This window comes from Odontesthes bonariensis, chromosome 11 (assembly GCF_027942865.1).
Source record: "Odontesthes bonariensis isolate fOdoBon6 chromosome 11, fOdoBon6.hap1, whole genome shotgun sequence".
In the NCBI taxonomy this organism is placed as follows: domain Eukaryota; kingdom Metazoa; phylum Chordata; class Actinopteri; order Atheriniformes; family Atherinopsidae; genus Odontesthes; species Odontesthes bonariensis.
In genome coordinates this window covers 12,860,934-12,884,457 of record NC_134516.1, presented here as the reverse complement: position 1 = coordinate 12,884,457, position 23,524 = coordinate 12,860,934, and the positions used below count along the sequence as shown (strand labels likewise).

General features: G+C 43.3%; 3 protein-coding genes across 4 annotated transcripts; all 3 read right to left on the bottom strand.

Moving 5' to 3' along the window:
• Positions 1 to 135: 135 nt before the first annotated feature.
• Positions 136 to 8,814, bottom strand: eed (embryonic ectoderm development). The gene is made up of 12 exons (XM_075477575.1): positions 8,645 to 8,814; positions 6,466 to 6,618; positions 6,239 to 6,331; positions 5,225 to 5,290; positions 4,798 to 4,923; positions 4,604 to 4,685; positions 4,206 to 4,297; positions 2,384 to 2,517; positions 2,175 to 2,280; positions 1,918 to 2,076; positions 1,703 to 1,776; positions 136 to 1,040 (listed from the first exon to the last, which is right to left on the bottom strand). The coding sequence occupies exons 1-12, from the start codon at positions 8,762 to 8,764 to the stop codon at positions 914 to 916; spliced, it is 1,332 nt and encodes a 443-aa protein (XP_075333690.1). The 5' UTR covers positions 8,765 to 8,814; the 3' UTR covers positions 136 to 913.
• A 1,969-nt stretch (positions 8,815 to 10,783) lies between these two features.
• On the bottom strand, positions 10,784 to 17,496 carry pwp2h (PWP2 small subunit processome component). The gene is made up of 21 exons (XM_075477574.1): positions 17,335 to 17,496; positions 16,869 to 16,981; positions 16,596 to 16,690; positions 16,412 to 16,511; positions 16,089 to 16,232; positions 15,868 to 16,003; positions 15,537 to 15,769; positions 15,177 to 15,320; positions 15,004 to 15,074; positions 14,749 to 14,885; positions 14,418 to 14,566; positions 14,154 to 14,301; positions 13,887 to 14,037; positions 13,441 to 13,621; positions 13,208 to 13,355; positions 12,912 to 13,020; positions 11,908 to 11,973; positions 11,587 to 11,805; positions 11,340 to 11,490; positions 11,154 to 11,228; positions 10,784 to 11,056 (listed from the first exon to the last, which is right to left on the bottom strand). Exons 1-21 carry the CDS (start codon positions 17,350 to 17,352, stop codon positions 10,891 to 10,893), a joined length of 2,754 nt encoding a protein of 917 aa, XP_075333689.1. The 5' UTR covers positions 17,353 to 17,496; the 3' UTR covers positions 10,784 to 10,890.
• Positions 17,497 to 18,987: 1,491 nt separating this feature from the next.
• On the bottom strand, positions 18,988 to 22,352 carry pjvk (pejvakin). Of its 2 annotated transcripts, XM_075477110.1 has the most exons (6): positions 22,142 to 22,352; positions 21,214 to 21,409; positions 20,403 to 20,544; positions 19,971 to 20,088; positions 19,360 to 19,503; positions 18,988 to 19,289 (listed from the first exon to the last, which is right to left on the bottom strand). In XM_075477110.1, exons 1-6 carry the CDS (start codon positions 22,350 to 22,352, stop codon positions 18,988 to 18,990), a joined length of 1,113 nt encoding a protein of 370 aa, XP_075333225.1. The 2 variants fall into 2 exon arrangements, with proteins under 2 accessions (XP_075333225.1, XP_075333226.1); XM_075477111.1 differs by lacking the exon at positions 19,360 to 19,503.
• Positions 22,353 to 23,524: the final 1,172 nt, after the last annotated feature.

The window sequence follows — 23,524 nt, the reverse complement described above, 5'->3', positions numbered from 1 at the left end:
GTCTAACGTCACATGACTTTCGCACGTCGGGGCAGTGATTTAGGGTTAACCGCACAAACCAAAACTTCTTCCTGATTAATGTGAAAGCGACCACATTAATAAAACGGTCAGTGACGCCAAGAAGGAAAACTCAACTCTGTAGAAAACTAACTTTTATTCACGTTCAGATAAACTTGGCACATCAAGACAAACAGACCCTTTCACTCCTTTAACGGGGAATTTAAGTGAACATAAAAGTCTTTTTCTTTTTTTTCCCCCTTTACGTTTAAAGTTCTACAAAATAAAGACAGCTTGACATTTCAAGTCAATGTTATCATTTTTTAAATTTTTTTTTTTTTTAAAGTGGATATTTACAAAAACTGACTGAAAAAAAAAAGGACAGATTGAAAAATTTTGCAACAGTTGAGTGCGTTTGTGGAGGAAAGGGCATCAAAGCAAACCCAGAGCACACTCAAAAAGGGAGGAAGCCTCCAATATAAACTGCTATAAAAAAAAAAAAAAAAAAATCCAGCACACTGCATTAAAATCTCAAGTTCGATCATTTTCTCTGCACAGGAGGCTTCATTTTCTTTAAAAAACACATGATGCAGACTACTTTTACCCTTACAATTCCCGCCTCGATGGTGTTATTTCCAACAATGAGGCTGCATAGGAAACAGGAAGGCACACGGAAACTTCAAATATAATCAACTATTCTCTGCCCCGAATAAACATCAGCTATGTTGGATATAAAATCTGTTTTATTTTCCATCAGAATACAACACTTTTTTAAAGGGAAAAAAGAAAAGGAAAAGAAAAACGACTTTCAGACCACACACACGTGAAGGTTAAATGTTGAAACTGACATTTTTTTTTATCTGTAAAACAGGGGGGGGGGGGGGCAGCAGTCCATGGAGATCCACGTCTCCCTCGCTCAGCGCTGCCGGTCCCAGCGCCAGATGGAAGCATCATCGCACACCGCTATCAAGATGCTGCTGTCGCGGCTAAAGCTGGTTTGCCGGATGGCGGATGTGCATTTGGGGAGCGTCAGCGTGGTGCACCTAAACAGCAGCGGAGAGGTGGTTTCACATGTGGAGAGTTTGTTTAAGAGAAAAGTCGACCCCATGGAGGCTCTTAATGGGCACAAATACATGTCAAAATGTCAATTGTGTCTGAACTGAACACAGTCCCAATGACATCATGGAATTCACTGTATTTTTGCTCACTGGCACCCCCTACAGTTGTGGGAGGTAACACCAGCCATAAAAACTCATCTCTGTGCTGCACATGCACATCCATACACATTTTATTTTTTGGTCGTTGCCGTTGAAAAGGCCACAGAGATGCCATCTAAAACCCAAGCACAGCGATGTGGTGGGGGGCTGAAAAACAAAGTCACGAACTGCCGTACATCGGAGGGGGGGACGCGAGAAAGTGCTTAAAAAAAAAAAGTCAATACACGTCAGAACAGGTCAGCGGCAGCTGTTTTAATGTTGCTTTATGGCTCTGCGAGACAGAACGATAGCAAGCCGACAGGGACATTAATGTCCTGTATGAAGACAGAAAGCCAGAGCCGGTCGGATTTAACGGCTTTGTGTGGCGCGAGTTTATAAACATCTGATGTCAAAGTTTCCAACAGAAACAGTTCTCAAGCTCGCAGGTCAGCAAAATGTTTGGAAGCAATGTCGGTGCGATTCAAAACTGCAGTTCGTGCGTAACTCACTTGGCTTTGTGCGGGTCTTCCACTTCGAGGTCCCACACGTAAAGCTTCCCCACCTGGTTTCCCAGCGCCAGCATCTGTCGGCCAGCATCGCAGAAGACAAAGAGTCAGACCGAGCCCACGAGAGCTCACCTCGCCCTCGTGTCACATTCCCTCACTTTTGTGCTGCCGGCACCAGAAAAAAAATATTTCATGCAAATTGAGTTAAGTTATTTGACCTTCTGCCAGAAGTCCATGGAGAAGCGCATGTACCAAATGTCACACTGGCTGTAGTTAAAGCGCCCCAGAATCGTCACGTTGGACTCGTTCGGCTTTATGTGGTCTATGTCGTCCTCCATCTTTCCCGGTTTCCAGCAGACGATGGCGTTTTCGCAGGACTGCGGTGACAAAACAAGTTCCACCGTGCCGTGTTATAACTGGCGAGAAGCGCGTTTCAATTAGCACACAGAAAAAGTGGGTAAACTCCGTCACTTGCCTTGGAGAGGATAAGATCCCCGAGCCACCGCACGCAGTCCACGTAGTTTCGATGGATGTCTCGTGTCGAGAAGTCGGGGAAATGAATTTTCTGAGAGACAAAAGGCCTGGAGGCCAAAAGAGAAATAAAAAAATGAATAAATGAATGAAGCGTCTCTTATCTTATTATTCACCATCGAAAGATGAGGGGAAACTTCTTGGGTGTCTCGCCTGTTTGTCTTTGAGGGGTTGTACTCGTACGACCCACGGATGGCTTTCTGCATCCTCTCCGAGTTGATTCTCCACAGTTTCAGCGAGTGGTCCATCCCGCATGACATGATCTTTTCACCCAGCAGGTCAAAATCCTGCGAGGGGGGGGGGGTGCAAACAGATTGAAGTGCTCTTACAGATGTGATTGCATCATCCTTGGATTATCCAGATGTTTTGTTGTCACCGTGGCGACAGCTCTCAGGACACTTCCCTTTAGCAGGTAATCTAACCAGGAAATTTTTTTTTTTTTGGTCTTGACTGCATATGTTGCTGCTTGGCAAAGTGCTTTGAGGTACTGCAGATCTTATTTCTTCACTTGTGCCATTTTTAGTCCTGCATTTTTCTTCTGTAAACACCTCAGGTTGCACTCCTGCTTGAAATCTGCTTTACAAATAAGACCGAGTTGTGAAACGGAGTTAAGATCCTTAACGCAGCAGCAAAAACGGCCAGTTCAGGGCTTTTAAAAAAAATTTTTTTTAACCAAGTTTTCTTTGACACTCGGCGAGCTTGTGCGTGTTCCCTCCTCGTATTTAACTTTGTGCAACTCGTCGCTCAGCAAAAATCTGCGCGCTGAAGCTTGTTCAAACCACTAAGACGCGTTTTCTTCCAAGCTACAGCAGATTAAAGCTCACATCCACCGGTTAAACAAACCTGTCCAGCGGCTTTACACGCTGAGACTAAACACGGAGAAGCAGCATTTAGCTGTTATGCTGCAAACAAGTGGAACAAACTGCCAGTGTCTGCATGTGTCTATGCATGAAATCTTTTAATTTATCTGGACTGTTACTTGTTTTTAAATTCATTTAAATTATTTTATTTGTTTCTCTTAATATTCTTTTATGTATTCTTAATGCTTCTTCCACTCCCTGCTGCAATGCTTTTATTTTATGTAAAGCACTTTGAATTGTTTTGTACTTAAAATGTGCTATACAAATAAATTCGATTTGAGGGAGTGCAACAATTAGTCAGAATTCATGGTTTTATTTAGCTGCGTCGTCACATCCCAAAACTAAAGAGAGATGATGACGCATCTCACAGTGAAACCTACTCGTTTTCTCCCGGTAGGTCTTGTGTTTTGTACATGTGCTGTGGGCGAGTCTGCTTTAACAGTCTGAATGCATCGACACGTTGACTGCAGCCACAGGGTGGGACTCCTGACTGTTATGCAGCTCAACACATCAGTATTTTCGCCACCTTAACGGTAATAGTGAAAAATGTTCGGGAATGAAGTGCTCGTTGATGGCATCAGCATTCAGTTTAACTTTGTGTTTTTTTTCTTTTTTTCTTTGTTTGTCATTTCCTGTAAAATTATTCATAGACAGAATATTTAATCATGACTAATGCAGTGCAGTCATGAGGGTAGGGTGTTGAGCCCTGGGACATCTGTCCAAGGCCTAAACTGTCTGAGATGTGCATTCTGATTGGCTGTTCAGTGGGAAGATGGAGACTCCTCGCTGCCAGGTGGCATATGTGCTCTTTGGGGTGCTTTTATTTCCCTTTTAACGCCCCTTTTCTTTAGCCTAAACAAGTATGAAAGCCATGACATTCGTGTCCGTACTCGACAAAGTGCCCTGCTCTGCCAGAGGAGAGCGCAACGTTGGCGTAAACGTTAAACCCACATAAACGGGACATATGCCAAGCTGAAATAAACCTAAATGGACATTTTACTGTTCTCTGCTGTGGCTACAACGTTTTTCTATAAACCTTCTAGCAAAAAAACATAGTGCGCCTGTTCCTGTGGGCTCAATCAATAACCACAGTGGGGTAGTTAAACCACACTCACAGCACTCAGGACTTCGTCTCGGTGGCCTTCCACGCCTCCGAATATCGCCACGAGTGTGTCCGTCTTTATGTTCCACAGCCGCAGAGCGTGATCTGAGGAGACAGAATATCAAAACAATATATACATATATATATAAATATATTGAACATCATGTAAAACTGAACCGCCATCAGAGCAGGAGAGGCTCATTACTGTCCCCAAAAAGGGGAAAAAAAAATTATCCAACTACTCTGTTTTTCCTGCAGCGGCAACAAATCATGGCCGAGAGGATTTTTACTGCAGAGATCAACCCATTAAACCATCTAAGTAAACACGACACACCGCTCCCCTTTCGTCACAATTTAACTTCATGAAAAACATCTGACGGGGCCGTTTTACGATCCTTATCCCGATCCTACCTTTGCTGACAGACAGGAGGAGGTTCGGATCCCTCGGGTGGAACTTGAGCTCATTGATGGCGTTCCCGTGACCGACGTAGTGCTGCATTTGTAACAGAAAGACAATCAAAAGAAAAAAGAAGATGAACGACGCCAGGATGGCTGAAATGCAGCAGAGCTTTGCAACCAAATCCGGTGCCGGCGGGTGGATTTACCTTGACGCACTGCATTGTGATGTGGTTGATGACCCGGATGATGCCGCGGGACCCGGCTACGGCCAGCAGGGGATGACTGGTGCTGGTGTCGTAGGTCCAGGCGCACGTATAGAAGTTCTCATCTGCCTTTTGCGCACATTTTAGTCAAGAAAATTTCTAGAAATCACACAGATTTTAAACATCTGTAACACCCTGAATAAATATATATATATATATATATATATATATCCCCCTCACTCAAGATCAACTGAGATGGGAACATAAAAAAGCTCTTATCCAACAACAAGGTGTTAAATGTCTCTAAGTTGGTCTTCTGTCGGCTGAGGAATAATGAAATATTTAAAACATGAGTCTCTTGACTTGTTATGAGAAATAAAAATGAAGGAGGACAAGGAAGGAGACGGCACTGAAGCAGGCGGAAGGATACGTCTGCATCGACGTAAGACTGCAGGAGTTTGACTTCTCCCTGAGAGTGACACTCGTACAGAGTTACCTGGTGAAAGAAACACAGAGCTTGTTAGAGCTGGTTTTATTGGTTCATTCTGCTCCCCGCGACTCGTCTCAATTCCAGAAAAACACCATCTCCACCGTCTATAGCGGGGATGTCCAAAGTCGTGCAGGACAGCGGCCCTCGGGGACCGGATGTGGACACCCCTGGTCAAAAGGGTGGCGCGACACGTTAATCCCACACTGCGTTCAGAGTAAAGGTCAGAAACACATTTCTTTAACCAAAGCGCACGTCGCCTCCCTTCCTTCGCTCGCAGCTCAGGTGGGAGGAACGAAGACACGAGGAAAGGAGTCGAGGGGAGGAAGCAAGAGTGCACAACATGGAAAATGGGACGAAGGGTCTATATATCGTTTAGGAACCCTCCTGACTGAGTGAAATGACCTGGAAGTATTTAAGCAGCAGCCACGGTAAGAGCAGCACAAATTCTCCAAATGCCAAGGAAAGGAGCTCCAATGCTTCCTTAATTGTCTCCTTTATCACGGGACAGCGCCGACACTGACAAGTGTCATTTTATTAGTGTGACAGCACAAGGTTCTGGCCGGGGTTAACGCTTTGCCGTAACCAGTACCACTGTAACCTTTCAAATTTAAGTTCTGATCAGCTCATTTATTATTCACTGCAGTTCAAATCGGAGGGAAAATTCCTCTAAACGCAGCCGACAGCTGAAAAGCCGAAACTGCGCTTTTCTTTTCCACACGGATGACATCATTACAAAGTAAGAACGTCGACAATAAGAACGTCAGCTCAGGCTGCCTCGGTGGGGCAACTTTACTGATTTTTTGGGGGGAATTTTAAGTGGCGAGTAAATGGTATAAAAACAAGAAAATTAAGAGGTCAGATATCAGCACTGATGATGTGACATGTTAATCTGACAACACAGTCAAGCAAACTGAGCAAAACTATACGTTTCGAACCCACATCGCTATAACTTACCCTGTTGCTCCCGACTGTAGCGAACACCAGCGGGTCTCCCTCCTTGCTGTGCCAGTTAAACTGGACCCCAAACAGCGGCTGGCCATGGTCCTCCTATAACACACTCTGATTGTTTACACTCATCAAAGTTTCAGCTTTACCGACACTTCTTCATAGAAATAAGTTTTATTTGAGGAAATGATGCAACCAGGGCTCAACATGCACATCAGATCAGTGGCTGAACCCACCCTCAGGCTGTTGACGCATTTAAAAGAGTATCTGCACTTCTTGGACTTCCACTTGCCCTTTCCCCAGCTCTTCCTGCCCGGGGCGTTGGCCGTGTTGGTGGGCGTGTCCGGGCGCTCGGCGTTGGTCCCGCTCTCAACACTGACGGCGTCATCCTACAAAACATTGCGCACATTTTAGTTTACTGTGGTACCTTTAAAAAAAAAACAATATATATATATAGATATATATATATATATCTATATATATATATATTAAAAGACAGGCAGAAAAAAGGGATAAAAGCTACATTTGAAGCAGGAAACGTAGCAAAAAAAGAATTAGGCTAAAAAGACATCTCAGCTGTAGTTTAAACCAAGTGAATATTTGGATCCACAGTGTGTGCCAAAAACAAAGTGAAGAAAAACAGCTTCACGGCTGCGTAGTCTGAGTTTTTCTCTCTGTCACAGAAGAAGAACATTAACGTTGAGGTTAAAACGAAAACACTGTCAAGCTAGAAGTCCCGGGTTGTTGTTTTTTATGTTGCTAAACACAACTCTAATCAATTTTTTCAATTTTTAGCTTTATCAAACACTTTGATAATTTACTTTGAAAGTCTTTGTTTAAAAAAAATTATGTTTTTGCTCATTTTGCTTGCTCTGTAATTCCGATAAAGACAAATATTTAGCTGCACTTTTATTCCCGTTTACAGTCATTCTTAAACTATCAATAAGTACGCAAAAAATAACAAAAAAAAACCCAACAACGTTCAAATACATTATTGCGGCAATAAAAGGTAGAGGGACAAATTTACGTGCACCTAAATGAAAAAGTTAGCTCCGCTCGTGCGACAAATGCAAAAAAGTTAAAGCCCACGAGGGACCTTAAGAATAAAGAGAATCAAAAGAGGCCCAAGAGTAGATCCCTGAGGAACGCCACAGGTCAGATGTGCGAAAGAATAACCAACATCATCAGCTGTAAATACAAAGAGCTTTCAGATTAGACGGTTAAGATGCACATAATTTTAATCCTCAGCTGGGGCACAACTACCTACTTTCTGAGGGGTATGCAGACGCATGACCCCCCCCCCTATTAAAAAAAAAAAAATGTTCTGGGCTTATATCATATTGCCTGATCAGCCTGCAGTATGAATACCTCCCTCTGATTGTATCCTGTATCCAGCACTATAATCTATTGTATGGATATGCTCTCTAGCTATGTAACCATCAATATGTCCTCTTTATGAACAGTATCGTTCATACTGTACTTTTATTTTATTTTGGTTTTGCTATGACACTGATACTACATGTAATGCATATGATAAGAAATGTCTCACAATGTAAAATGCTGTACTGTCAAACACCAAAGACAAAGAAATAAAAACCTGAATTACAAAAAAAAAATTAAAAAAAATACAGGCGTTACTGTCAGCTACATCATCTACATAAAAACATTTATTAAAGGGAAAAACTACAACAAAATAGTGTCAGTATCAGTCTGGTAACTTGAGCTGGTGTAATGTTCCTTTAAGAGCATCTTTGCCACTTGGTACTACACTGTGGAACCAAATGAACTCTTCACCAGTTTGTCACAATCTCCTTTGTTTAGTCACAAACTGTGAACCTTAATCATGTTGCTGCACCATACATGAAACCCAAACGAGACTGTTTTTGAACCACTAGAATATAAAATACTTGATTTCTTGTAGTTTAGTTCTTCTGCAAGGGGGATAAATAACATTCACAGGGGACAAAGATGGCTCTGAGTTGGGTTCCATGTTTGTAACAACAGGTAATCTCCGATTAGCCGCATTGTAAACGCCTTTCAAATTTAAGCCACTTTAATTGAATCCTAAATTCAACAGTTTGATTTCCACATTGCTGCAATTCACGGTCGAGATTAGGACTTGCACTTCCCCGGTCAACTTAGCCACTTCTTCTACAGCTAGTCTGCACGTGAACGACAAGCGTTTGAGCGCGTGTTGCTGAAATAAAAATCTGGTCTCTCTGCTCGTCATGCTTTGGTGATAACAAACAGGTTGACTGTCAACAACACAACCGCAGCAGGTGTGTTAACTGAGCTGAGCCGGCGTGCATGGACAAAGATGCTAGCTAAGCTTTTTTTTAGCTGGTCGGCTGCCTTAGCACCAAGCTAACCCGCCAAAAGGGGCTGTAGTCATAGAAACACAATTAAACCGCTTACATTCTCGTCTCCTGACAAATCAGGGTTACTGTTCTCGTCGCTGCTCAGTTTTTGCTTTTTCGCTGGTATTTCTTTCCCCGCTTGAGATGGGGACTCGGACATGTTCTTAGTTTCCCTCATTTTTGGCCTGCGGTCACCGCATCCTCTCTTCTGTCTCACGACGCTGTAAATTTTAGTGCGCCTCTACACTCGTTTTACGGTCAGGCCTGTGGGCGGCACCGTGGAGTCATGGTGCATCAAGGTACACTTTGTAACCAACATCCTAAGTTGTAACGGTTGAGTTACATTTATTTATTTTATTTTTACAGGGGGTTTTAACAGCTTATTTACTGGATTTACATCTATTTTTGCACATCTTTCAGGAAACTAATGCATCCATGTTGTTTTCCTGGAAATACATAAAGAAACGAAGGTGGCTTAAGGGTAGATAGAACAATTCCATCTAAACTTATAATAAGGAGTTATAAGTAAGTAAATAAAATCGCATCCTGTTTTATATCCAAAACAAAGTTTCGAAATCCCATCAAATATGAAAATCCCATTGTTATCAGCAAACTTCCCCATATTATTGTACAACGAGTCCCCATGTAAATAAGCCATAAGTGTGAGGAAGTTTAACTGTTCCATTTTCAAATTATGAACTATTATACTCATAAAAACATACGGTAATGACATATGTTAGTCCTGTCCTGTTCTATGCTTTGCCTTGGTTGCGCGTTGACCTTTCACAACTTTTTTTGTGTTTTTTGCTGTACTTTGCCAGATATTAACCAGCCACTATCTTTTTCTGTCTTTACCTTTTTTTTCACCCTTTTTCAAATACATGTTAGTAACTGTCTGGAGAATGTTTTAAGTCATGACAAAGAAAAGATAAAAAAATCATAAAGCTGATATTTTGTGTCTTTGTCAAGTGATCTTAGTTCTACAGAAGCACTGATGAAATGACACGTCTGTCACACTAAAAGAAACTAAGCTGTAAACTTGTTTTACAGCTTTTACGATCCTCCTCCTTCTCCAAGCTATGTGCACTCTATGTCTTACGTTCTTTTAATTTTACTTGGAACTTACTGTCTTCTGGTTTGAATCAGCTGTTTTTCAAAATGTTCTTGTGGATTTTTAGGTCCAGGTTTTCCATTTTTTTTCACAAAGCTCACAAGGCCCATAGAAAAGGTCACTTGCTGTGTCATCAACACGCATGTAAGACTGGCAACGTGAGGGTAGAGTGTCTTCCAGGTCAACAATCGAGACAAATGGTTTTATTGTCCTAAAAAATAACTCGAGATTCATGAAATATATATCTATATATGTGTGTTAAAGTATCATAAAACTTAACATTCTCACCAATAGCTGGAACGTAGAGTTGAGAAAAAGGAGCAATAGAGGGATTTTCTGTCTACTGCCATAAAACTACATCTCAACAAGTCCGCTGCTCACTTTTAAAAGGATTCGGAAAAACTGTGTGGATAATGAAGATGAGAAAAGTAAATATGGAAAGAACTAAGACTATTTGGCACCATAAAACCACATCAAATAGAAAGCATGTCATGTGAGACTTCTTGGAAAAATCTATATTAAAGAGAGATTTATTGATTGACCCAGATACTCATAACAGGACACTGGATAACAACATTTAACTCATGGACTAAGAAAGCAGGAGACCTTTGAAAATAGACTTGAACGAAAATCGTCTTAAAGTCATTACACAAAGACAGTTGGTAGCAAAGTGAAGATTTACGTCTTATCATAAAGAACAAGTCACCTTTGTGGCCATTTCAAAATTAAATTTCGCGTTTACGAAAGTGCCCTAAACGCACCATACGTTCAGGTAAACGCCGTAAAACACGGTGTAAGCACGCCTCATGTTTTCTGCGTGAGCCAGAAAGTGAGGCTGTAGTGTCTGCAGTCATTAGCTGAGTCCCAATTCAAGGGCTGTAAAAGAAGGCGTGTCCATGAAAGACAACCGCGAAGGCCGAGCTGAAGACTTCCTGTCCGCGTCAACAGGTGTCCCTGCCGCTTGATCAACTTTATTATTTTAAATGGAAATCTATTTAAGTAACTCACTTGAGTGCTGCATACATCACAAATGTCACATTGCACCATTCTAAAATGACTGAAAAACTAAATAAATAAAAAAAGAAGTCACATATTGAATTTATTTAAAAAAGAAGAAAAAAAGAGCATACAATCATAATATTAATGTACAGAAAAATCAGCTATTAAAGTTGAACATCTGCAGTGAGACATTATCATGACAGCATCATGTCTGCTTCCTCCAAAGAAGCCTCGCTCATTCCCTCAGACAGCCCCTCATCCTCCTCCTCCTCCTTCTCCGCCTCCTCCGCTGGCCTCTTTAGGCCTCTCTGCTTCGAAAGGGCCACAGCGTAGCGGATGTTGTACATGTTGAAGTCACATCTGTGCAGAGAAAACACATGTTTAAGAAAGGACTAAGCTTAATTTTTTTTTTTTTAATGAGGAGTGACAGTTGATGTTGCAAAATGTTGAGACTTACAGTTTGGACAGATTGTCAAAGTGTCTCTGGATGCTCTTCTGCAGCGCCTGCAGTGTGGGCAGAATGGAGCCTGACCTGCAAGACAAAGAGAGCGCCGGCAGAGTCGCTCCGAGTTAGGAACTGAAGTGTAGAAAAATGTGACCGTAAACCATACAGAGATGTGTTGCGACCTCTCAATAAACAGACCTGTTCTTCAGTTTCTGTCCGTGCAGCATGAGCAGGTTCTGGGCCCAGGTCATGTAGAACTGCAGGTGTCCCGACTTCTCCAAACACGCCGCCACGAAGCCCAGCAGCTTCTCCACGTAGATGTCGGGCAGGGAGCCGCAGACCACCGGGACTGAAACACAAACACACGCAGAAAACCAGGATCGCTCGGGTTTCGTCGGTTTTAAAGGTCGCAAAAGTCGCAGACGGCAGAGCCAAGTTCACCCACTCTGCTCGTGCGGCACCGTTTCCAGCACTTCCTGCTTGAGGGCTTTTTCGTTGAGTCTGAACGCCAGGACGATGGCCGACGCCCACTCCTGAAGGCGCAGCTGCTTGCGTATGCTGGCCGGCGTCACGTCCAGGTCCAGGTCGTATGGATCGAAGACCAGAGATCCGTCAAGGGAGTAGACCAGCAGGCCCTCGGTGGTGGTGGCGGACCAGCTGCGACCTGACAGGTGGAACCACTTCATTAACGCGCAAAGGTTTTGTATCGGTAAAAGGAAATATTTGATCTTCTTTGTCTCTTATTTCCTCAGTCGCTGTTACCTACCAGTGGGGGAGAAGCGCAGTGAGCTGACTCTGATCTCTGGCTTGAACCGACGGGAACTCATGTCACCTTTAAGGACACGTGGGAGAAAAACTACCGTTAATAGTCGAGCAAAAAAAACACAGAGGAATAAAGGAGGCTCATTCATATTGCTAAGAAGAACTTGAAAGATATTAAAAAAAACTCGCAGATGCTTTTTTTCTTCTTCAGCGCACTGAATCAGCGGGGCAAGTGACCGTCAATGATGCGTTACCTTTCACTCCGCATCGTGGGGTACTTTATCAAATATCACGATATCAAGTCTCACTATACATTCAGACAGCACTACAGAAGGGTGATCTTTAGGGGTGGGCGAAAAAAAAAAAAAAAAAAATCAATTCGTGTACAGATCGCGATTTTTTTATGGGATGATTTTAAAAATCGATTTTTCTCCCCTGAATCGATTATATTACGTCATATCCGTGTCCAGAAAAACTTCATCAATTCATTACATTAAGTTGTGTTAAAACTAGCCCACATTTGTGCCGTGTGGACATTCCAATTCATTTTGTAACTGTAAACTTTAAAAAATGCCTCTTTTTGTCTGAGTTGAAATAAATGTCAGCTGCTGGACTGACTGACACAGACTGATGTGCATTGTTTATGGGAATGAGATTCATTCTCAAAGTGTACGATTCAACTTGTTTGTTTTTTTTAAGGAGGAAGAAAATTGCAATTACTGATCATACCGAATCGCAATACTTGTAGAATCGCAATTATCAAGAATCGTGACACAATCGAATCGTGACCAAAGCATATCGTCCCACCCCCAGTGATCTTGCTATCTAGCTGAGTAAATAGTCAGTAGAGAGTGAAGTGTTGTGGCGCCGTCCAATCACAAGCAACGACTGCTGTCCCCGTCTTTTCCATAAAGATAAAACGCAGCTGCATGTTGTTTAATGCGGCTGCGTTGCGTTTTTTCTCTCCCTCAGGGCCACCGTAACATGCAGCAGAAACAAATGACACACCTTTCCTGACTCCTGGCAGGTTGATGTTGACCCCGTCGCCGTCTCCGGCCCCCTCGTCCACCAGGGCCAGGCTGCCGAACTCGGTCATCTTCCGCCTGTCCAGGAACTCCTGCAAGACGAAACCGGACGACACAACTGAGAGCTCGCAAAAGCAAAAACCTTTTCGAGGAACCCCGTTTGGTGAAATTCGTGTTCACAGTACAGGCAGTCTTCAAAGAGGTGATGTGTTTGACAGTCTTAACATGTTGTGCTTTGCTCCGTCCCTTTGCCAGCAGCTAATGACTGTGGAACTGTACCTCCATGGCATCAAACGACAAGTTGCAGGAGATCTCAAACTTCTTCATGAGCATCTGCTCCTTGACGTTGTAGATGCAGACAAACTTAGACTGGCCTCCTGCCAAAATAGACTCCCCGTCCGCAGAGTAGCACAGCGAAGTGAACGATCTTAGAGCAGAAAAACAACCCGAACAAATCAAACACATTGACCGCAACAAGTGGAAATGCTAGCGCTGTGTTCATGCCCACTCACTTGCCCTTAGCCAACTGCTTGGCTGTGATTTTATCGGTCTCTTTGCGGCCCGTCTCCAGGTCGTGACGTCCCACCACAGAGCCCGTTTGCGCGGCTGTTTGGGGGTCCCAGAAAGCGATCTCTCCGTTCAGGGTGGCCACGGCTAACTCCTGACCGTCCGGGCGATACGTCACCGACAAGCCTGAGGACCACAAAATGAGGCGCGTTCACTTCAAATTATCCAAAACAAAAGTTTTTTTAATTAAATTTTCAATGGTTTCTCACAAGAAAAAAAACTATTTTTATAGGGGACAAACACAGAAGAAACTAAAGAAATGCATGATGCATGTAGAATGAAATGATTCTATCTGGTGCCCCCTAGTGGCAGCATCAAAATCTTACAGCAGCAAAGAGATTCAATCTGACAGCAAATTGCCAAGTTTGTTTGGTAAAGATTCAGTTTTTACCATCAGATGTGAGGGGAAGAGTTTCCTTGACCTGCCAGCTGTCCAACATGTCCCACAGCCGGATGGTGCGGTCCCACGAGGCGCTGGCCAGAATGGACTGAACTGGACTGAAGCACAGGCAGCTGACTGGACCCTCGTGACCCCCGAGGACCTGGAACGATAACGGTGTCATCTTAAGTCAAGCTGAACAGCGCGTTAGCTTGAAATGATGCCTTATAAAAACGTTGTGCAACTGTAAATAAACACAAATGTAGGATATTTGCCTACCTCAAGCAGTCTGCCTGTCTGCATGGACCAGAGGAAGATCTCAAAGGAATCCTGAGCTCCTGCGCTCACCAGCTCCCCGCTGACATCCACAGCGAGGGAGGAGAACTGCGCAGGTCGAGGCGACGTGAAGGTCCTGAAGTTTCGGTACCTGCAATTGCAAACACTCTCGCTTAACTCCTGGCATCATTTCCCTTTGTCCCCATCCGATCTTAGAGTGCATCTCTTTCAAATTCTGGGAGCGCTTCGGCTTCGCTCCACGGTCACCTGTGCAGGTCGAAGGCTCGGACCGTGCCGTCCAGGGAGGCGCTGACGATGACAAATCCGCTGGAGGTAAAGGTGACGTTTGTGACGCTGCTGGTGTGCTCGGTGAAGGTGACAAAGCAGAGGCCGCTGTTGGTGTTCCACACTTTGACCTAAAGAGGGTTAAAGAGGAACATTTTCCTTTATTATGAATGATGTAGATAGAAAAAACGAGAAAAGATGCAATTTGATTCCGTCGTTTTCCTCTTTTTTTGTACCGTTTTCAATTAAATATACTAAAGAAATCATTAACACTTTACAGCCTCCGCTTATCTGAACTTATTGGAAGACTCACTTTGCCGTCATCTCCTCCCGTTACGATGTACTGTCCGTCCGGCGAGTAAGCCAGCGAGGCCATGTTGTTGAAGTGTCCCTGCTGCTTGAAGACGTACGATTCGCTCTGCCACTCCCACACCAACAGCTGACCCATTCCTGAAAAGGGTCGATGCTTTAAAGTTTAAATTTCTTCCAACCGCAATAATAACTCCATAAGATCAAACAAAAAAAAAAACAAAAAAAAAAACAAAAAAAAAAGGCAAGTGACTCTTACGTGAGCACCCGATGGCAATCCAATCTCCAGAGCTGTTCAGAGCCACCGACGCGATCCTCTGATCTGAAATACTGCAAGTAAAAAACAAAACATGTAAATGCTCAGCTGCAGTAGTCGGAGTTAAATGACAAATGAATGAAAGCACTGCACAATAAATCCAAGTTGTCTCTCACCTGAGGGAGTGAATGAGGTTAAACTCTGGGAGTTCGTGCAGGTGGAATATCCCAGAGGCGAACCCTGTAACCAGGATGTGAGTCGACTTATGATATGCAGCAGCGGTCAGGTTGTTGAAATCCCCTTCTTTGTTGAAAAAGTGTCTGTAAGCACAGAAGGTAAACACATTTTGGGCTCTATCCAACCTCTCAAACCAAAAGTATGCTTTTCCCTCGTGGATATTATAAAGATTTGCACCACGATGTTTGATATTTGGGTTAAACAAGGCCTGCGTTTGACTTTATAGGATAAACATTTGTGAAAGCTCCCGCACACACTGACACCAACGTGGATTTCTTAAAGGAACTACGGCATCTTACTTGCTCATCATCTTGTATCGAACATTCTTGGTCTTGTCCTTGTCTTTGTCTTTTGGATTTTCGTGTTTTCCTCTGATCACCTCTCCTTCCTCTCCCTCCACCCTGTCTTCGTCGTCTTCCTCTTCTTGTCTCTGGGCCTTGGGTTTGTCCGGGCTCTTCTTCAGAACGAGGCCATCCAGTTCGGTATCGCTCTCCCAGACACACAGCGTCCCGTCCTGGCTCACTGTGTAAAGCTGAATCCACGAACAAACAAACAAACGAGGGATGAATTACCATAAACCGACACATTTTTTTTCCTTTTAGACTGTGAGGAGAGCGAAAGTAAACGTACATCTAGACTATCCTTCTCAAAGAAACAGCCCACAATGATGTCCTTGTGTCCACCTAGGGAGTAGTAAATCAGGTTGGCCCAGCGCTCGGCTCCAAACACCCACGTCGACATGTCTTTACTTCCCACCACAAAACACCTGAAGCAAAATATCACAATTATTTACTTAGTTCGAGTGACACGTTTCCCCCGACAACTGTCATGTCTTACAAGCTTGTACTCACTTGGAGTCGTCTGTCCAGTCAATGCAGGTGGTCTCATCGTACGGACCGTAGTAGCTCTTGTCTAAAACGAAGGCGTTAAACTCCCGCTGCTTCCCAGGAGCGTGGTACATCAGAGCTACATTCTCCTTTGTGGCCACAAACTTCCTGAGAGGGGAAAAAAAAAAACAAAGCCGGCACTCGTCGATTTCCCACATAAATAAGCACTGAATACTCCCAAAAGTGCGGAAGCCAAATACATTGAAGAGATGGGTAAATGTATAAGGAAAGAGGCACAGGTGTGGTTTTCGTAAGTCTCGTCATCAAACATGCAAAGTCAGCCTTACCTGCCATCGGGGGAGAAGCGGATGCTGTTGACAGGTTTGTGGAAGTGAAAGTGATGAAGGACGGCTCGGGTGATGAGACTGATCAGCAACGCTGCACCATCTGTTCGAAAATAAATGCAAACATTGAGCTCCTTTGTGTCTTGTCACAAACGTGGCAAATTTTCAGTAAAGGGAAACCTCGTACCTTCGTCCACCACAATTGCCAAGCTCCCGTTGGGAGAGAGACCCACACAAGTTATGTTCTTGGTGGTGGAGACAGGCAACGTCTCGGATGTGTTGCTAAGTGAAAATTGGGAGATGTTTCAGTCTTGTTTTTTTTTTGTTATTCCAAGATAGTTTGCATTACAGAAAGATAATTATAATTACAATGTTTACTGTGCACAACAGGGCAGGATTTATAAGAAACCCACCACACTGACCATTCCTGGAATGAGTTAATTGTCCCACCACGACTTACTTTTTCAAGTCGAAGACAGAGACTCTGTTTCCAACCGGACTGATAACAGCGTTGCCATCTTTGGAGAAGCTCAAATTTCCCTGGCGATAAACTGCTCCGAGCAAATTAGAAAACTACAGAAAAACATGGGTTTAGGTTAAAGCATACGTGTTCTTGTATGGGCGTTATGATAGAGTCCGATATAAAGAGTGTAAAGATCGGACAGGTGAGGATCTTTCATAAAAAACACACAAACAGCAGTTGTGTGTCATTAAAAAAAAAAAAAATTAGCCAAGCGAACAGTGCAAAGCTCATGTTTTGCAATAAATACTTTCAAACAGGTAGAACGTCTATACAGTATACGTCCAAATCCAGTAATATCTTAAATGTGACACTTTTGTAATGGAGCTTGGTTTGACGCTCTCTACCGCACACTCAATGCCAAGCTGGGCGACGTTACCCGGAACCTTAACCGTGGTGAACTTACCCGATAAGCGAACTTCATTTTCCTCAATATTCCTCAACTCAAATGCATTTATCTTCGCTTTAATTCTTCATACATCCCCGTAAAAACATGAAAAACCGGTACATGCTGCACATGCGTCTTCCTCCACATGTGAGTGCGTTTTGTTGACACTCGACGCATCCGGTTTGTGTTGCGTCACAGGTCCAACAGCGCGCCCCCTGGCGGCAGGGAGGCTCAGCGTGTGCGAAAGCACGGAACATTAATGTTTATTGAGGAGAAAATACAGTTCGCTCGTGAACGGATTGTGAAAAAAGTGTCCACTGGACACAAAGAAACTGATAAAAAAAAAAACAACAATAATCAGTCCTGCAGATTCAATTATTTTTTGTTTTAAGTCTGCAACCGTGCATCCTGTAGATGATTTGCATCATTTTGCAACACGTTTTTTTTTTTTTTGCATCTATCTGCAGCTATTATGTCTTTGTGTGTTTATTATGTGTCTCCAACTGTTTGTTTTGCAACCATTGGTTTGTTTTGTGCCTCAGCTTTATCACTTTATGGTTATCCCTAAATGGGTCATTTTGCATTTCTTCACATGGTTTTTATGTCTCATTTTAATTTTTTGAATTTTAGCCATCCTATCTCTGGTAGTGTTTGTTGCAATTTTGTATTGGTAATGGCTGTTTTGTGTCTCAGTGGTTAATTGTGGTTGTCTTATGTCATATCTAAATATTTTTTGTCTCTGAGAACAATCTGAATGTTTTTGTGGATGTTTTGTGTCCCATATAGTCTTTCTGCATCTCTCTGACAGTTGATTTTTGTTATTTCATGTCAGAGTTTGTTTGTTTCTTTGTAACCATTCCACGTCTTTTTGCAATAATTCCTATTTTGGCTCTCTCGTTTCCCTTTCTGGGATCTAAATTCCATTTTTGAGACCCGATCAGCAGCCCCCTGTAGTTTGGGCCCTGGTAGACCTGCTCTATTTGTTGACTAAACACATCACACTCCATCATAAATTCAGATGTTTATACAATTATCACACGTAGAAATTTATTTCTGCACTTGAAATAACCCCAAAGGATTTTTTAGCGCGCATGAGTGATTTGATTTTTTTACAGAAAAGAAGTCATTCAAAGAAAAAGGAAAATTACTGAATCATTAGATGACTGTTATCTTCAAAAACACCTTACTGTCATTGTAAAGAACAAATACAGCCTTACTTTAAACCAGATGAGTTTGATAACTTGAAAGCTACTCTGTAGTTACAATAGTGTTCAGCTACTTTTGAGCATGTTAGAGGCAAACTGGCGATGTCTTCATCAACAGACTAATAGAAATAAAGATAAATTCAAGTCTGACACAGTGAAAACAAAAACTTTGTCTGTGACACAGTTGGACCTAAGCTAAACCAGGCCGTTTCCTTACTGGCCTCCACGCGATACCTCGCTGAATAATACATGTGCTGGCAGCCACAGTACACAGAGCACACGTGTGAAAATGGGCTGCCGCCAAAGGTAAACTGAAAGCGATACACCTCAAAGTGAGCTGCGACCACGGGTATCTTTGTTTCTGGGGCAGTTGGCTGCTGCTAAAGTCGTGGCGTGATGCTCTCGCTCCAGTTGTCATGACAGCTTTGTAAACAGTCTCTGCTCGCAGTTCAAAAGCTCCACTTTTTCACCTCAGGGTTTTGTGCCAGAGATCGAAACATGGCACCACATGCAGCCGAACATATTTCTGTCCCCCGGTGGGGCACTCCAAGCAGCCGTAGACGGTTTCCCGCCGCTGGTTGCCCATGCCGCACAGCGCGCAAGGCCCCTTGGGGATGTTGTGCTTTAGGAGGTTGACCCGTGTGTGGGAGCTCTCCCTCAGGTAGGCAGTGGACACATCTGTCATGCTGGCGGCCTTCTCGTAGTAGTCGGTCACCATGTCGTCCATGTAAGTGTCGGAGTGGGTGAGCTCCTCGAACGTCCGGTCGTCTGCACAGGAGTCGGTTAAAAGCAAAGCAGCAGAAGTGCATGGATGTTTATCTGAATTCTACGATTGTACCTGCTCTGAAGGGGTTTCCATAGATGATCCCGGACAGGAACCGACGCAGTCGGCCCACAGAGAAGCGGCCGATGAAACCGCCCAGCTGCTCCCTCATCTGCTCTCGCTCAAATCCTCCCTGAGACTCTGGAGCAACACAAATATCTGACAAGGAGGAAGAAGACAGTTCAGGGAACAGTCTTTTTTTGTACAATTCCTCACCAATGGGCCCACCTTAAGTAACAGAATGAATTATTCTACCCAGTCCAGTTAGTTCAGGCACTTATCATTCGGTTCTAATACCAAATCATCAGTGTGATAGCAATACAGTAAAGGTTCTTTGAAAAGCCTAAAATTTAAGATAGGAATGTGGGGCATGAAGTTGCCAATACTAAACAGCCTCAGGTGCCAACCACAAATGATGCACTACTGGCTTCTCATGTGGGACACAGAAGCAAACCACAAACCTTCCATTTTCTCAAAATCCATCTTTTTAATCCTCAGAGCACCACATTAAAGGTTGGAAGCAGCAACATTTGATAAGCGGAGCTGTTTCGTTCAAAGCTGCTGTCAACTTTTATGTGGTATTATTTATGTTTGCAAGCGAGGAATGTTGAGGGTGGTCCTCCTACCGAGTCGCCCATCCAGTCGCACATACAGCTCGCAGATGCTAAAGGCGATGGTGGTGTGAGCCGGAATGACAATGGCTTTGTCTCGGCCTCTGGGATTTCTGCCGTCATCGATCTGAAACTGCAGCAGAGCGGAGAGCTGTGTGACTCATCTGCACGTCAAAAAATGAATAATTAAACGAGGGAAAACATAGTCTTGAAACTTGAAAAAAAACTCTAACTTTTCCCATCTCAGGGCATTCTGAAGGGAAAAATGGTTCAAAGTTGTGCAATTTCAGGATAACTTGACTTGGATTTAAAAGAAAAGTAGCTAAAGATATCCTATAATTGTCTGCATGATAGCAGAATAAGATCATTTATGTTCAGCCGAGGAAAAGCCTCAATTAAACATAACAGGGAGAGGGATATAAACCAGTAGAGTATGCTTTTTTTTACCCTCATGGTTGTCCCTCGCATGCCAGCGTGGACGGTCAGAGAGCACTGACGTGTAGTACGGATACTTTCAACAACGACACAGAGGACGGTGCGGCCGCTGTCCCTCGACTGACGAACCAGGCAGTGATCCAGGTCCACCTTCCTGGAAGAGTAAATAAGATAACAGCATGTGTTGTGCTTTCTAATTGATGCATGTAGCCCATATATGAGTGCCAGTGTAGAATAACACAATCATTTATTTATCCTATGAGGGAAAAACTGTTCTCACATTTCCCAAGTTACCAAGAGGTATGAGGTCAGGCATCAACTTATTGTGGATGTCAGGAGAACGTGTGCCATCAATGATACCGTTTTAAGAATGATGGACTCCAAATTGTTTTGAAATGGCCTTATCACCCTTCCCAGGCAGGAATAATTGCTTCTCTAAGATCAGTGCTGATGTCTTTCCTCCTTGGCATTGTGTTAACACACAGCTGAACGCTCCAGACCAGCAAACTGAAAACAATTCTGCGTTCATAGAGGTGCTCACACCTGCTGATGATGACGTCATCGAGTCCATTTGATTAGCAGCACCTGACTGCTACTTACCATTTTATTTTCTATAGAAGCTATAAGACAAACAATGAACTGAAATGACATCGTTAAAAAAAGAGTCGCCCAAACTTTGTCCATAACAACCTGAATAACTGAGTAAGCACTCAAAAAAAGGTTAATTAATAAAGCATAACCCACTTAATCTAATCAGGCTTGTGATATTATGACGATGCTGGGTGCTTTGACACCAGACTGTAGTATGTCTGGAGTGCTGTACCTGGAGTTCAGTTCACGCAGCAAAGTGGGCACCTCCAGTTCGTGTTTGGTCACAATGCCAAAGGACGCTTTGACGGCCACAGAGTCTGACCCGCTGATGTTGAACCCGACGTCGCTGACGAGGTGGTTTCCTAATCGACCGTTGAGAGCGACATCAGATTTGTCCTCGTAGTTGAGTAGCTGATACGACGACACGCCTGGACGAGAAAAGAAATGCTGATTTTAGAACCTAAGAAGGAGCTCGCTCCACTTCCACTCCAAAACAGAGAGGAAATTTGTGTAATATTACAGGCCGGTCAGTTTTATATAGATAGTGTGCTGTTTGGTAGACAATGAATTGAAATATAATTGACAACAAGAAGATTTCAGGGAACGCAGAAACATTTTGCAAAACATTTTTGTAATCCCGTTTTAGAGTACAGAACACAACAAAACAATGAATTTGTCCTGATATATTTGGCAGTTGTTTCTTAGCTAGTTGGCTGAGCTAAGTGGCAGCTAAATACAGACTTTTTGTGTAATATCCATATTTAAACACAGAAAGCTATCAAGCTAATGAAGCCATGTTAGAGGAACAGAAATCCATCACACATCTAACTAAATCATCCCTTGTGGGATTTGAGAACTTTCAAAGATTGCACACCAAATAGATTTGATGATTTCCTATATTTGTGTCCTCACATGCAGTCCTCCCTTAAAATGTCTTGTGAATTACAGATTTCAGGTCATGAAAACATCTTGACTGAAGGGAAGGGATGATTGACACAATAGAGTTGAATAACACACACTGTAGGACAAGATCAGATTGTAGAAGAAGAGGATTTTTTTTTGTATTCTCAGAAGCTTAAAGCTTCTCTTTGAGGATGTTCTGTTTCAATGCTCAGAATCGAACCAAACTATGCAGGTGATCTCTTTATTTAAGACATTACCTGCAGTGATCTCCTTCTCCCCCACGAGGATGTCTTTCAGTGAGAACGGGGTCGAGGCGTATTTGTTCTTCTTCCAGAAATGCCTCTTCCTCTTCCTTGTAACCAGACTGAGAGGCTGGTAGCCGTCAGCCTCGCTCAGGCTGGGAACTGGAATTAACCGCCCCGTGTCTCCCACCTGTTTCACAAAATTTTTTGTTGCTGCAGCAAACATTTCAAATATCAAGCAAGAAAAAAAGCGCTCCACCACTGGGTCTATGTTTGCTGAACTGTGCTCTTCTCAAAGGGGAGGCTAATTCGGGAGTGTTCTATCAGACTCGTGAAATGATAAATAATGCAGGGGAAGTGTAAGAGAATACGGGGCAAGGTGCGTGTTACCCTGATAGATGGCTGTGGGCCTGAAGCTTCCTGTCACCTGACAAACAAGGTGGAAGGCGTAAATGTGGGACCACCCTTAGATTTTTTGCTTTTGACATGTGCCTTTACATGTGGTAAAGAAATATGTTGTTCAAGAGAAAAAGAATGTCTAATATCTTATCTCGTCTTAACAGTAGTAACATTTCTATCTATGTCTCTAATACACAAAACATCTGGCTTTGGCCACAAACTCTTCTTTTGAAGCCTGAAAAGCAGTCTGAACTTCTTTTTTTTGGATCTTTTCGGTTTAGTTTGGATACTGTCCACATTTCTGACTAGTGCCCTCCACTAACAGCGTGTGTGTGTCCTGTTTGCAAGGCCCTTGTGGTCACACCGCCATCTAGTCTATGCAGACAGAAATAGAATGCACTGTATGTTTGAAGTGTGGAAGTTTTCTTACCACTGGAGCTGAGGTAAATATTAGTTTCCTTTATGTTATCCTCCCTTTAATTTCCACTTGCTGGCTAGAAAAGGTCATGTAATGGCTTCAAAATATGACTTAAAGATAAAAAATAAAAAATAAAAAAGCAAACAAACGTGTAATTGACCTTTTGGGTCATTGCTCTTTGAAATTTCAGCAGCACTTACTGTACTTTATATTAGACTAAACACAATTGAATGGTTCCAGGTTCAAATCCCGGCTGGGGCCTTTCTGTGTGGAGTTTGCATGTTCTCCCCATGTATGCGTGGGTTCTCTCCGGGTACTCCGGCTTCCTCCCACTGTCCAAAAACTTGCATGTTAGGTTGATAGGTGTCTTTAAAGAAATTGTCCTTAGGAGTGAGTGTGAGCGTGTGTGGTTGTTTGTCTCGTTAGTCTCTGTGTGGCCCTGTGATGGACTGGCGGCCTGTTCAGGGTGTACCCCGCCTCTCACCCAATGACCGCTGGGATAGGCTCCAGCCCCCCCGCGACCCGACTGACGGATTAAGCGGGTATAGAAAATGGATGGATGGATGGACAATTGAATGGAA